General features: G+C 49.5%; 1 protein-coding gene across 1 annotated transcript in view; it reads left to right on the top strand.

Moving 5' to 3' along the window:
- MEGF6 (multiple EGF like domains 6) overlaps window positions 1–14,491 on the top strand; it is a gene marked incomplete at both ends in the record, with an annotated part of 81,361 nt that overhangs the window by 20,450 nt on the left and 46,420 nt on the right. The window contains one exon of the mRNA XM_080631504.1: window positions 11,826–11,948. Coding sequence (XP_080487630.1) covers window positions 11,826–11,948 — 123 coding nt within the window. The remainder of the gene's footprint in view (window positions 1–11,825; window positions 11,949–14,491) is intronic.

Genomic DNA, 14,491 nt, shown 5'->3' with positions numbered 1-14,491 from the left:
AATGGGTTTTGGGAAACAGCAGATCTGGTAATTGTTCTGGTTTAAAGTGATTTAGGCATTATCCCCCTCCATTGCGGTCTGGGAGACGGCCCTGATCTGCACAGAGGAATGCTTATTCCTAGCAAATAAATACGTTATTTCCACCTTCGTTTTTCCTGGTTGCTCAGGATCCCACCTCACTAATAGTGAAGACTTGGGAATGTCAAATATCTGGACTATCTGGCTATTGGAGCTGTACAATGGATCTCTGGGCAGGTGGTCACTGAGCTCCATCTTTCCTCACGGAGGTGTTTGGTTCTGATTTGGTTCACCTCTCAGTCTGATGGCCTGCACAGCACTGAATGTCCCTGTCGAGCGAACAGCTTTGAACTGAAACTGCTTCTTCAAGAGGTGAATTTCGAGTTTCAAGCACCACATTTGTGCTTTTTTCTGCCTTCTTTTTTTAACTTGTGAATTTAACAAGAGGCCAGTAGCAATGACCCTTTCATTAGAGACAAAAGGAAGCGTGTATAAATGTCTTTTGTGGCTTGGCAGTGAACTTGCTGAGGACAACATAAAACGTGCTCATTAAACGTTCTTTAAACAGCATTGCTTTTTGTTTGCAGAAGCAATGTGATGTTTCATCCCACCATTAATTGCCTAATACCAATTATGGCATAAACGAGCCATTTGCTCTTGTAACTTTTTCAATGTATTTTTCAGGGTTCTTACTCTTGACACCTATTGTGCATCTGGGGATGCGAGGGGCTTTAGTAGTGGAATATAAATGATGGGATCAGCGATCAGTAGTTTTAGAACATAAATGTTACTGCAGCTCTTGAGAACCTTACAAAATGCTTCCCCCCTTGGATGCTTTGTCTTATTGAACTTAATTATACGGAGACAAAGAGACTAGGAGAGGATTCTGTTTTCCCAGGGCATTGCCAGTTCAGAGTAAGATGTGTACTGCCCGTTGTGCGTCAGGAGCTGAGTGAGCAAGTCCCAAGGGAGAGGTACCCTCTGTGTTGGCGTTGAACAGTCAAAATGCTGCCAAGTGCCTAGAAAGACTGGGCAAAGAACAACTATGATCGCTGACCCTTCTGGTTGTAACCTTTCTGTCCGAGGTCAGAGTCTGCTTTATGGTCTTCGAGCACTTCTGACTTTGTTCCAGGCAAATGGCAGTGAGCTAGAAGGAGCAGCTCGTGGTTGATGCTTCAAAGCTTTGACAGCTGCTTGGTTTAGGATTCGCATTCAGTTTAAACCTGAGCGGTGAAATGTCTGAATGTCAAACCAGTTCTTCTCGTGCCTGTACCTCTCGTTTCCTACTTTGGAAGCGGAGCCTTCTCGTTGTCTGGTTGTGGTTTGTTTGCAGTGATAGCTGGGGCTTCACTAACAATACCTGCACCTTGTCTGTTCATTTCTCTTGAAATTCACTTGCTTCACTCACTCTATAACATCATTGTGAACACTGGCGGGTGCATTTCCCTGGTACCTACACTGGCGTTGTCATCTGTGGAGGCAATAGGAATAATTACATTGATATCAATGCTTTGTTCCGTCTTTGAGTGAGAGGAGAGCTTTGATTTCTTTATCCTGGTTAGTCTTGTGCTAAGAGACAAGTGTTGATCCCCCATCCCAGGAGGGTGCTTTCCACAGCTGAGCAGCACTGCCACATCCCTGTAGCAGCTCCTAAAGCCATGGACAGACTCAGATGCATGAAGCAGCACAGCCAGCAGGACGCGTGAGGTAGGTATGTCTTTTGATGCTTTAGCTGGAGAGACCGAAGTGGCAGGTTATGTGCCTGGGTCATGGGAAGGCGATGCGGTGAGGCTGGGATGTATCTGGAGCCCAGATCTCCACTCATCTCCAGTTCCTGTCTGGACTCTTTACAGCCCAGCCGGTTGCACCAGGGTTTCTTCTAAACCCTTCCGCTAGATTTGGATCACTTTTAGCTTGATTCTGTGTGGGTCTCACTGGCTTTGGATCAGGGCAGTGTCACTGGTGAGAGCAAAGCCCTGGCCTTGCTTATTGCCTCACCTCCTCAGATGTGTGGCACTAGGTCTGGCCTAGCCTGGATGCTTTGCTGTGGGAGCAGAACAGACCCATTTAACCAGGCTCTGTTCAGAGGCACATCATGGGGACGCAGGGCTGAAGGTCACCGCCTGCCCAGTGAGCACAGAGCTACCTTGGCATGAGGAGCAATCAAGAACAGCACAAACTCACTGCTGACGTTCACACCTTCATAGCTCAGCCCTGGCGAGCACATCCGTGAGCTCATGGAGCTGAGGTCACTTCAGAGGTCTGGAAACTCTGAAGGAAGCCTCTTCAGCGTCTCCGTAAGAGGAATACAGGTTCCTTCCCAGGAGAGCCATCTCCCCGCCTTTCCCTGAAATGCAGTTTTGGCTACAGAGTAGGGAAAAAGCCCCATCAAACACCAGCGCGCCTGCGGAGCTCCCGAAGGGCAGCCTTGGAAAGGCTGCCAAGAGCAGTACATTTTTATATTGCATCCATTATATATAACGTGTCAAAAAAGAATTCTCTCCACTGTGGAGGGGTATTTATAGCCCATAAGGTTTTACGGCAGAAGCACGGAGTCTAAGGTTACTCTGGTCACGCTGTTGCCTCCGACTTCAACAGGAGCAGGTCTCAAGAGCGGGAGGACAGCCTTGGAGAGGGAAGATCCCGGGTGTGATCCTGGGTCACTGTTTCACTGGAAAGACCCTGTCCCGGAGCAGCTTGAAAAGGGAAGGAAGCAAATGCATCTCTGTCATGTTTTACCTGAACTGAACCACTGGAACGCTGGAGCTTCATGTTCCTTAAAAAGGAGACAGAATCCTTCGGAGCTTTTCATGGCACTGCCCATCATGCCCAAGAGCCAAGTTTAAAAACACCTGCAAAGTTTATGGTCAATGTAGGTCAACTTCCTGCTGTAAGCAGCTTTAAGTTTAAAAAAGCCCTGACTGTGCTATTGATTCAACGTAATGTGGCCATCTCACATAGTTGTATCTGTGAGAAGTTTAACAGGAGCCAAAAATGATATTGCAATTGCTCTGGAAAGTTGGCTCTTGCTAAACAGGGGATTTCAGGTTGCACGTACACGGTTGGTATGTGTGGGAATGACAGCACTGTGATAACGTGAACCTGTGCTCCCCAGTCTCTTTCTTCTGGAACTCTCCAAGCCTTGGCTTACAACAGGCAGTGCACATAAATACAGATGTATGTGCAGTACATTGTGAATCTTCGTGCTTGCTGTTGTGTTTCCTACCTCAACACGTCTTAACAAGCATCACAGAAATGACCTGCCCTTCCCATCGCAGCAGATACAGCTTATGAGATAAAGACTGTGATAAAGAAAAGACCAGATACATCAGAAGTGTTTAAGAAAGCACACGTAAGTGAGCAGCAAAGTGCAGATGATGGCAGGTTGGATAGAAAATCGCAGAAGGAATTACGGGTGAACAAAGAAGCCTGTGGAAAGCAATGAACATTCCACTGAATAAGTTTTATCTGAGCACTGCAGGAAGCTACAGAGCTATCAAAGACAATCTGCTCCCTGCAGACCACGGCAGATCCCATCAGGCATGTTCTCCTGAAAGGCTGTGCTCTCTTTTGGGGGAGAAAAAGAGGAAAGAGCGATTTCCTGGCTGTGCTGCCTGTCCTGGCTGATCTGCCGGGGCTCTGGTACCGCAGAGCAGGAGGAGACGGGCTGAGGCAGTCTGAGCATTTGATATACTCCATGGGAAGACACTGAGCTTATAGATGGTGAGGTGGGAAAGGGTGAGAATCTGGTTAGGGATTGTGGAAAGATGGGAAAATACATAAGCTTCCGGAACTGCTGTGAGTCCGTTACATTGCACCGTGGCCAGAGGGAGGAGATAGAGCCTCTCTGCTCTGCTCAGGAGCCTGCCTCATCCTTCCACTGCAGTGAGAATTCTTCCCATCAAAGAGCTGCAGGGTTATCCCTTTGGAATTAGGGAAAAAACACCCCAATTTTAACCATTTTTAGTCTGTATAAACTCTAGCAGGTTTCTTTTTGATGTGTTTCTGGTGAAACAGAATGAAGTGACTTTTGTTTATTGTTTTGGCTTGTGAGAGATCACTTCCCCAGCTGACCTGGAGTTTGCAGTGGAGTTCTCTGCATTGCCAGCTCCTGCTTGCTTGCAATTGTACATGCTGAAGAGGAAGGATGCAGGTCTCGGGGTCTGAACTGCTCAGGAAATGGAAATTCTCTCTCTGCAGTGATAAATAATTAAGCAGTTAAAATCCTTTTGGTAAAAAAGAGGGAAAAGATGCTGATGGGAAAAGGCAGTGATGCTGTTTCTCACTAGATAGCAGCAGCCAGCAGGCCATGCAGCAGCCGGTGGTTGTCCCAGGGCTGGCAAGTTGGACAGGCAGTTTCCAAAACCAAGAATCAAAACCACTCTTCCACTGATCCATTCAGTGCAATAAGCATCGTTCCTGAAGCCAGGATTGGCACTGGATCTCTGTTGTAGCCAGAGAGAATGTGCTGGCTCCAGGTCCCCTGGAGCATCATGGAGCAGAAGCGTCCGGCACCCGGTGACACCGCATCCTGCCAGATGATTGTATTCACATCGGGCCAGCATCGCTGAGAGGTATTTGGGGCTGAGCCAGCTGAGGATGTGAACTTTGCATCTTACAGATAAGGAGCTCTGTTTTCCTGGGATGATGGGTCACAGGGAGGAGCGTGGAAGCTGCACAGCTGCCTTGCTTGAAGTGTGCAGCCCGTCTCACAGATACACCCTACTGTATTTGTAATAAAGGATGTGCTATAGTGAAAAACAAGTAGAGGGAGCTGCCAGTGCTTAGCTCTTGGTGGGCAACTGTCTGTGAGGTTGTGAGCTGCTGAGACGTGTGCAGAAGGAAGAGTCCCAGCAGCACGCTCCGTGCACATTGGGAACGATTCCAACCCGCTTGCTCCATCCAAGGTGAGGAAATGGGCTGCCGAAAGCAGGAGGAACAAGAATGAAGACGGCAGCACAGCCTGGGCTGCTTGAGTTGAGGTTCTGCTTCCCGCTTGCTCCCTCTCGGCCGAGGTGCAGCGTCCCGCTGTCGGCAAAGCGACGGCAGCGTCTGGGTCCCTCTTGCGGCTCGTGGGAAAAATCCCGGCAGCGCCAGAGCCTCCTTGGATGCTGAAAGGGGAAGAAGATGGACATAAAGGACTGGAGAGAGCAAAGAGAGTCAAACCCACCCGCGCAGTGGAGGCTTTTGGCTCTGCAGAGAAGTCACAATGAGATTCACAGCCTAAATTCTGATCGTTATTTTCTAGTTCCCACAGGGAATTTGGTGCTGGCACCGTCGCGTTCCCAGCCCGAATCCCACGGTCGTGCTTTCCTGGCGCTCTGCTTGCTGATCCAGCCCAGCTGCAGTGAGTGATGCTCAATCTGCCCTCCCTCCTGGGAGAGGAGGTGATGCTCATCCAGCTTTCCCACTGCAGCGCTTCCCAGCTTTGCCATTCTCAGCCGGGAAGAGCTGGCAATGGAGCATGAGGAAACGTCCTGCCAGCTCCTCTCACCTGGCATGCTGGTGGTTTTACTCAATGGAGGGAAATTAAGCCATGTAAAACCTCACCTGGATAAGGATGAGGTTGGCACTTTGGCACCAAAGGCCCTGATCCTCCTTCCTAGGGAGCTGCGAACAGCTGAGATGATTTGTGTGGCCTGGAGCGCCCTGACCTCCTGTGGGTCATCAGAATGACATACAAAGACCCTGCCTTGTTCTGTCAGGGGTCACATTCTCTGCCCTGAGTCCCCAAAACTGAGCTGATGTGTGTGCCTTAGAGCTGGGAGATGACTCTGTCCCTTCACCGTGGGTTTTCCTGGTGTGCTGGAAAGGGACAGCCATTGTTCCAGGGAAAGCCAGATGCTCCAAAACTGGGGCCTCTTGGCATTTCAGCTTCCTTCAGGCCTTTTTACAAGACCTTGTAAAGTTTCTTGACAATAGGCTGTGAATATTAAGGGTCTCTTAGCCTGGAGGCAGATGGAAAAGTGGGGGTTTTGTTATCGGTTTGAGTGGATGGCTGCTTTCATGTGCGAGTGTGTAACTTCCATAAATAAATACCAGATGTGCTGGAATTCTCCTTAAACTGCCATGAGGGTTCTCCTCAGGAATACCTGTAGGTATCAGTGGTTTATTTCAAGCCTTTCCTAGCTAAAGGTGTCAAAGTGAGTTTGTGCATGCCGGAGGTTGCAGGATGGGAACCAGCCCCATCGTGCTCAGCCTCGCTCCTGAGGCTCTGAGCTCTTCCATTAAGCCAGGCTTAGCTGTAATTCCAAATCCCATCACAGCGATGCACATCCTTCAGAAAGAGGTCAGTCAGTCCTGGCTGTGCACAGGAGCAGCAGGGAGATGCATTTCAAAGGACACTTCCGAGCCATGGCAGTGCTGGGAGGATGATGATGATGAGTGCAGGTGAGCAGAGCTGGATGGTGCAGATGAGAGCTGGTCGCTGCCCTTGCTGATGCTGGGAGGGATTTGAACTCAGCTGGGGACTGGGGGTATGTTTGAAACAGCTCTGGCTCAGGCACGAGGCTAAAGAAAGAGCTGTATGAAATTCTTCCAGAGAGAATGCATTTAGTTTCATGGAAGCACAGGGATTACTTGGGTGTGACTGAACTTTCTAAGTATTCCTCTGCAAAGCTGCTTAAAAACATGGATAGAGTTTCAGTTTTTTCTTTTCTTTTAACTGAAATGATGTATTTCTTCTTGTACCACAGCCCACTCCACAAGTCATGGGCTGCTTCTCCGAACGTTCGAAGGTTTGGGATGGGGTCTGGGAGGGATCATACAGGTCAGTGGTGATTTTATCACAGGACTCTGAGGGTTGTTTCTGGCTTGCCTGGGCACTGCAGAGGTGGGCAGATAATGAATGTGGATATCAGCTATTGCAATGCCCTACCACCGCTAGGGATTACTGCCTAGAGGGAGCACAGAGCTGGAAAAGTGGGGTGGTAACAGAAGTCTGAATGGGAATGTGCCTGGGCTCTTGGGTTCTGGTGCGGGCAGAGTGATGGAGAGCTGAAACTAAGGACAGGAAGAAGGTGTTCTCAGGGAACAGGCTCCCATGAGCTCCTCGGTGTTTGCTGTGCATGACCTTGGAAATCAAGTATAGGTAGAGCCTGTGGGTGCGATTCCAGGCGACCCATACTTGGTTTCCAGGGTGTGCAGGGAATCTACAGTGAGAAGCGAGCGGAGCCCCATGGATGCTCCTGCCAGGGTTATCTTCTCTTTTCAGTTGTCCACATGCAGCCTTGTGCTCTTTCCTTCCCCAGGCTTGTCCAGTAGGAAAATGTGCAATATCCAAGGCCAGGTGAGGCTCACAGTGCTCAGGCGGGGTTTGTACTGTGGGGTTTGGGCAGGCCTAAGGCTTTAGGCAGAATGACATGCTCTGACTGGATTCCCTATGAGAAGCATGAAGGATCTGGGAGTTCTGTGTGGCTTCTGGGGGAAGTGGGAACCTGGCTCTTTCCATGCTCAAACCCAGTCCTGGTTTCGCTGGAAGAGTCTCAGTCCTTTCAGTGAACTTGAACCGAGTTTTGGGTTTGTCAGGAAACGTAAAGCTTGAGGCAGGATTGATGCTGTGGCAGAACATGATCGATGCAGGGCAGTGATTTCAGGAGCACGGGCCAGGGCTGGGTCCTGGCTGCACCAGCCAGTGAAGCTGCTCCCAACACCCAGTGTGGTTTGGTAGGTCAGTGACAAAACCTGCCCCAGTTCCTGCTTCCCACAGCTCTGCCTTTGGCTCCTAATGTGTCATTCCTTGGGGGAAAGGAGGAGAGCGTTGGTACCTTTAGGTGGCATCTGGTGCCCCTGCCTGAATCCTTCAGTGTGAGCCAAGCTGGCGAGTGAGGGAACTGTGCAGCCTCACACCTCCCTGAAGCACTGATGGGTTGCTTCAAAGACGCACACCAACCTCCCGGGAATAACGTATGAGGCAAGGAGCGATTCCAGCACAGCTGCTCCTGGTTAGCGCGCGGCTCCAGGAGGTTCAGCTTTGATTTAGGGACCAACCTTTCTTGCTCTTTCCCTGTGACATGTGGCTTGGTAGTGGCAGCTGATTCATTGCTGCCTGGCAAAATAAACCTCATACTCTGCTGCGGGTGCCCTGTGGTTCCAAGGTATCCTTTGTCCAAAGATCTTATAACTCAGGATGTCCAAACCACCCTGAAGGGATGACAGCAAAGTAGTGACCATCAGCCTCTTCCCCTTTTCGGAACAAGAATGGGCTCTATCTCAGAGCTGCTGTTCCATGGGAAGCCAGGGTGGAGGCATGTGTGTTAGTGGTGATGCTGGAGTGTGGGGTGAGTTGGGATGAAGGACGCTCCGTGTTTTGTTTACGGACCGTATGTTTCAGTGAGGGAGGAAGGAAGTTTCATAATGCTTTGATAAATACAAGCTCTCAGGAACGGAAAGCGGTGTTTGCAGAGCCTGACCACAGTGCTTATTATTACAAAACGTGGAGGGAAGAGTAACTGCTGCTCCTGCTGCATCTTCAGGGGAAACTTAGGGCTTATGGGGAAGCTGCTGAGATCGTGGCTATTTAAAAGATTAAAGGGGGCTTTATACAAAAGCTGCTGTTAAAAAATAGTCATAATAATAAAATAAACCCCAGCAAATATGCTGGAGTCCTGCTGCGCCAAGCACATCCCCAGCAAAGCTACAGCGCCCTTTGAGCTCAGTGACTGACTCCTCTCCATTGCTGTTTGCTGCTGGCATTCACTCGAGGAGCATACCTCAGATTGCCCAAACTGCCTTGGTGCTTTAGACTTCTTTCTCTCTCCCCTTATGGTTTCTGTCTAATCCTTTATAAGGTCATAATCTGGATTTATGGCCTCAGAAAGGTCTCCTCCGCAGCAATAGATTGGTGCCACAGGCGTAGCTTGAAGGTGCTGCTGTGCAAGAGGCTGAGCAAGAGGCTTGTTAAACCATGAACCATTATGAGGATGAGTGGGACCAAGACAGACAAATTCTGGATCATAAACTTCTCCCTGAATGCTCCCAGCAGGCTGCTTGCATTGTGCAAGGACCTTCAAACCCATCGGCCTTTCTCACTGCTCTCCCTTGGCTAACTCAGCGTGACAGAGCTTTCAGTGCCTCCAGCTGCCCTTTTAACTTCTGAAACATCAGGGTTTCAGGTTCTTAAGCCTTCACTTCCCAATTCCCCCTCTGCTCCCTATAAGCAATCAGGAAGCATTTCTTTGCAATGCAGCATTGCCCAGTCCATGTGTCCGTCCACCAGAACTGTTTGTGTGGAGAAAACTTGTGTGATAACGGATATAGGAGCGAGGGGCAGAGCAGGAGCAGGAATTTGCTCTTGTTTTTGTAAGCATCATTCACAGATTCACTTAGAATCATTTTTGTTGTGACGCATGAAGCAGGATCCATCCTGCAGCTGCTGGAGCTGGCATCTGTCTTGAAAGCAGCTCACGGTGGACAATAGGTGTAAGTCTTTGGTGCAGACAGAAGAGCCTTTAACTGATGAACAGTTACTTCCCAGCACTGGTTTAAGAGACTCTTCCTCCTGCAGTTGTGAGAACAACACCTTTTGTCAAACAGATACCGCATTTAGGCAGCCACAGCACCTGAAAATCTGGCTCAGATTCATGGAGTTACTGAATTCACACTGTTAACACCTGAGGTGTGAGCATCCATCGCTGGAGAGGAGGCAGGGAAGCGCCGGGTGCCACCAACCACCCGGGAACCTGCCTTACAGGAAGCGTTTGGAATGAATGGGGCTCTCCCAGCGCTGGCGGCAGCTGCAGTGAGGGGATTAAGCAGATATAAACCCGTGGGATTTAGCTGAGCTCCAGCAGGTCCTGGGATTCCTGGACAGCGCTTGCACGGTCTGGTGTTCCTGCAGGAGCTACAGAGCTCCGAGCCCAGACAGGGCTGAATTAGGAGAGGCTGAGGGAATTAAACGGTGCGTCTCTTTGATCACAGCAGCCTTGTTTTGATCACTGTCCTTCTCTGACTGTTCTTGGCTGGTAACGCATTTAATTCCTTGTGACTTGACAAGTTTGTGTGCTCTCCATGGCCACCTTTTATTATTGTTCTCACAGGAGCGATCTGTGGCCTGTTCTATACTCAATAAAGAGCATCGCTGCAAGAGATGCCTCCTGGGCAAGTGCTGCTGGGAGACAACAGTGGATGCCCAGGGCATGGTGGTGGTTCTGCCCGTCCCCATCCCATTCCTGTCCTCATCCCTGTCCCCACCCCTGCTGGTTACTGTGCTGTGAATGCCGTGTGTGTGCTGCTGTGCTGGCTCAGGCAGCCCCCAGCTCCATGTCCCCCTTTTCTTTGCGTCTAAAGTCCTATTTCCCGTGATGCTCTGTGTTCTCATGCCTGCACGGATGGTACCTGGGCAGTCTGCACTGCTTTGTGGTCCCCACTTTGGGAACCCCTGATCTAAACCAGCGCGTGCTATCTCACCTGACTGCTTCCCCATGGCTTGTCAAAGGATTCTCTCTGGCTTTGGCCATGGAGGCAGCAGAGCTTGAGTTGGGCTCCAAGCTAAGAGCAGCTGGAAATGGGGCTGGCTGCTGGCAGACAGCGAGCTCTGGGTGAGCAGCAGAAACCCAGATTTATCTGCAGTAGCAGAAGGAAATGTACAGAGTACAGGATGGCTGAAGCATGCGTTCCTGACAAAGCCACAGCTCATTATTCTTCCCTCCAGACCAAATGCCTTAAACCAGTATTTGTCTCCATTTTTCTTTCTTTTTAGAAGGAAATGCTTCTTTACAGAGCAAAAAAAAGGAGCAGCTTCTGAAGCACAGATACATTTCTAGAGTGCTTTGCTTAGTGCCAAAAGTCAGAAGTTTGCCAACAACTGATAAATCTTTCTGAAGCCTCCCCATATATTCTGCATGTTCAGCTCAAACTTGGCGTTTCCTAATCAGGGGTTGATTCTGATCTGTAACTGAATGGAATGGAATGGCCTGATGCTGATGTGGTGCAAGGTTTGCTCCTCATCCCGCTGCCAGTCTCTGGTCCTTCTGCCTCTCTGGAGGCAGATCCTGGCTGGGCTTTTTGTATCTCTCCCAAGGATGGGAGCAGGGATCCACAGATGGATTGTCAGATGGCTGCTGCTCCAGTGTTATGGGAGAGGCGCAGGCTTTGGCTCGTTTGGGTTCCCAGCTAAGCGGAGGGAGCCTGTGGGTAGGTAATGAGAGAGGTGATGATTCCTCCCTTTTCACCTGTGAGTGGTCACTCACTGTAAAAGGTAACTCAAGAAAGGTGTTCCATGTTCCTTAAAGGCCTGGTCCGCACCCTGCTGAGGGGAAGAGGAATCTCTGATTTTGGTAGGGTAACACGGTTTATTCTGACCTCGAGTTACAGCAAGTGATAGAAAATTAAAATCAGGGCTGTTTCAACTGTTCTCAGGTTTTAGTTTCGCTTTCATGGGGGTAACATTGTCCACGCAACTTGTGGGGGTTTACTGGAAGGGTTGTTAGTGCAAAGGTGTAGTGGTTCTACCACTCTAAGACAGGAAAGTCAAGCTTCTAAACCAACCCATTTTTCATGTAAGGAATTTTTTCCTTCTCATCGTCATGAACAAGATGGACATTACGATGTGCTGTGATAACAAATATATTCTTATCCACATGAGTGCCTGTGTTCATCCAGGATAGGAATCTTTTGGGTAATGACATCTGAGGTGTTCGGGGGTGTAAATGGGGGGCTTCATTTTGCACTGATTGACGCTCTTTATTCTCATTGGCACTGGAAGGTTAACAACAGAACAAGCTGTAATGGAAGCGGCTGGTTCTGCTCCCGGGCAGTGTCCTGCTCTGGAGCTGGCCCTCACCATGCTCCCTTCTCCTCTCCTGCAGACGTGAACGAGTGCGAGGTGGGGAACGGCGGCTGCGAGTCCCAGTGCTGCAACACCATCGGGAGCTTCTACTGCAAGTGCACGGCAGGGCTGAGCCTGGCGCAGGACGGGAAGGCGTGCGCAGGTAGGGATGGGCTGCACGGGGGGTCTGTGTCACCAAAGGAGAGCCCTTTGGGTTCTCCCTCTCCTCCTTCATGTCCTACGTGCTCTGCTGCTTTTTATCCATCCAAAGGGCTCTCATGCTTAGGGGTGTAAGTGACAGTTATAGAATCATGGAATGGGTTGGAAGGGACCTCACAGCTCATCCAGTCCCAACCTCCTGCCATGGGCAGGGACACCTTCCACTAGAGCAGCTTGCTCCAAGCCCCATCTAACCTGGTGCAGAAGGAAAGCCTCACCTGGATAGAATTGATGTTTTCAAGGTGAGATCCCAGCCCTGGTGAAGTCGATGGCGTGTGTTTTATTGCTTCAGGAATGAGATTTCTCCTTCAGAGTCAGTATCTTCATGTTGTTCCCTGCCTTCCGCTTTAAATCTCCTGTTTACAACCAAAGTGAAAGCGAAGGCAGGGTTTTGTGTTTGTAAAATGAAAACACTGGATGGGATTTGGTGCTGTAGCACTCAGAGGAAGCCTCACATCGTGTGGCTGCTTCACGTCCTGCAGCCTGACTCTGCTGCTGTGCGCTGCGTGGATTCCCTGTCCCTTTCTCCCTGGTGTTATCATTGGGCGAGCGTTTGGGTCGGCTGGAGCAGAGAGTCAGAGAAATGCAAACAGCCTTTTGCTTATCAGAGCCAAGAGCAAGACAGATGCATTGTTTGGGAGGATATTGCAGTTCCAGGGTTCACTGGCAGCACTGGAGACAGCCACCTCTACTGGTGCTGGAGACACATACTCCCTACTGCAGCACTGAGATGCCTGCTGCAGGGTACCAATAACTGCTTTAGGATGATCCTGGTTTTGTGATGGAGTTATTGCATCTTTCCAGCACTGGTTGGCTTAGCAGAAGTCCCGAAGAATTCCAAATAATTAACAAAGATTGCTGACAAATGGGGAAAGAGGCATTTCTGTGGAGCTCGGGTCGGACATGAAAGAATTCTGCACAAAAATGTCACTTTCTTGCCAATTTGGTGCATTTGTCTTGTTTTGTTGAAAATAACTGAGGAGTATTTCCTGGCTCCGTACCACTGCCGAGATGTGTGAAATAAACAGCTCTGCCCTTATCTAAGCCAAGCTCAAATATTTTCAGTTTCCCCAGAATTCCCCTGATGAGGATTAGCTTCTCGGATGATTAAGAGCCTCAGGATTTTGGTGGAAACAAACAATCCCTTTTTCTCTAGTTTTAGAGGAGACTATGTCAATCCCTTTGTATATATGCTTGGAATTACTTGTAATTAGTTGTGCCCACAGAGCTGGCATGTGGCCCTATCTCCCCCTTGTTGCAATGGAGATGGCAGCCCCCCTTTGCCATCATCCTCTTGGAGCTCCTTATTCCTTCTGTGAGCATTTATTCTGTCTGCAGGTTTCATTTCACATAAAAAGAGCATGGAAAAGATTAAGCCCTGAATTAACCGAGACCAGGATTTGCACTGGGCCGCATCCCTCACATACTCCTGTCCTGCTCAAGTGCAAATCTCTATACACCGCAAGGCGGGTGTTTGTTATCCTCTCTCTACTCTGCCCTTCTCCACCAGCCTGGTGGACAACCAGGGTGGACCCTGCTGTGCTCACCACTCTTTACATTCATTTTATATTCACATCAGATAAACTCTGTCCCCCTACCCCGAGTGCTGATGCACCTATGGAGAGGAGCGGAGGGGATTAGATCCCTGTTTGTGCAGATGGACGGGTTCAGCAAAGACAGAAGGCACTGATTAATGTTTACAGTCTGCAAAATATTCAGCTTTTCTTGGTCAAAGTCCTGATGGAGCCTGAATAAAGCAGCCTGGGCTTCAAAACATGAGCTTAGATGTTTGGAGCCTGTTGCTGGCTCTGCGTTGGGCAGGAGGGTTTGGACCTTGCATCTCTCCCGAGGGTGGTCCGAGGAGCGGAGCCGTGGGTTCAGAGGCCTGCAGTTCACTTTGCCTCACCCTTGTGACTTGGTTCCTGGCTCAGGGTGATGTCAGTCTGGCCTCTTCGGAGTCCTCCTCACTGAAGGCTCTGCTAAACAAATAGCTATGGAATAACATCAGCAGGATGCTTTGTGTGGGAAGGCAGAAAACCACCAACACCCAGCGTCTGCTCCTAAGGTAGGATATCTTGTGAAGGAAACCGGTTCATCTTGGCTACATAAGGACTTCTCAATCAAAACTCTGCTCAGAAACAGAGGGATGTTATAGCTCAGGGAGAGCTGGCTGCTTTTCCTGCCCTGAATTGGTTTAAGTTATGTTGAGTTATGTCTGCTCTCAGTAGAAATACAGGAGGAGGGGGATACCACTGCAGGAGCAAAGGGCAAAAAAGGGAATTCATTTTATACCAGGGTTGGCTGATGACTGATTTTGAAATGAATGTAAATGTTCTTCTGCAACTCGGGAAAGAAATGTAGGAAATACAAGAGTTGGAAATGTTTGGCTGCCCAGACCTTAGCACACTTGTCCGCTGCAAGGACGAGTTGAGAGGGTCACACACGACATCTTCTGAGCTGCAGGATCCCACTGCCTGCAACAGCCAC

The sequence above is a fragment of the Psittacula echo genome (genome assembly GCF_963264785.1).
Source record: "Psittacula echo genome assembly, chromosome: 17".
Taxonomy (NCBI): domain Eukaryota; kingdom Metazoa; phylum Chordata; class Aves; order Psittaciformes; family Psittacidae; genus Psittacula; species Psittacula echo.
Note: the sequence above shows the minus strand (reverse complement) of the source record. Positions and strands in the feature narration are given on the sequence as shown.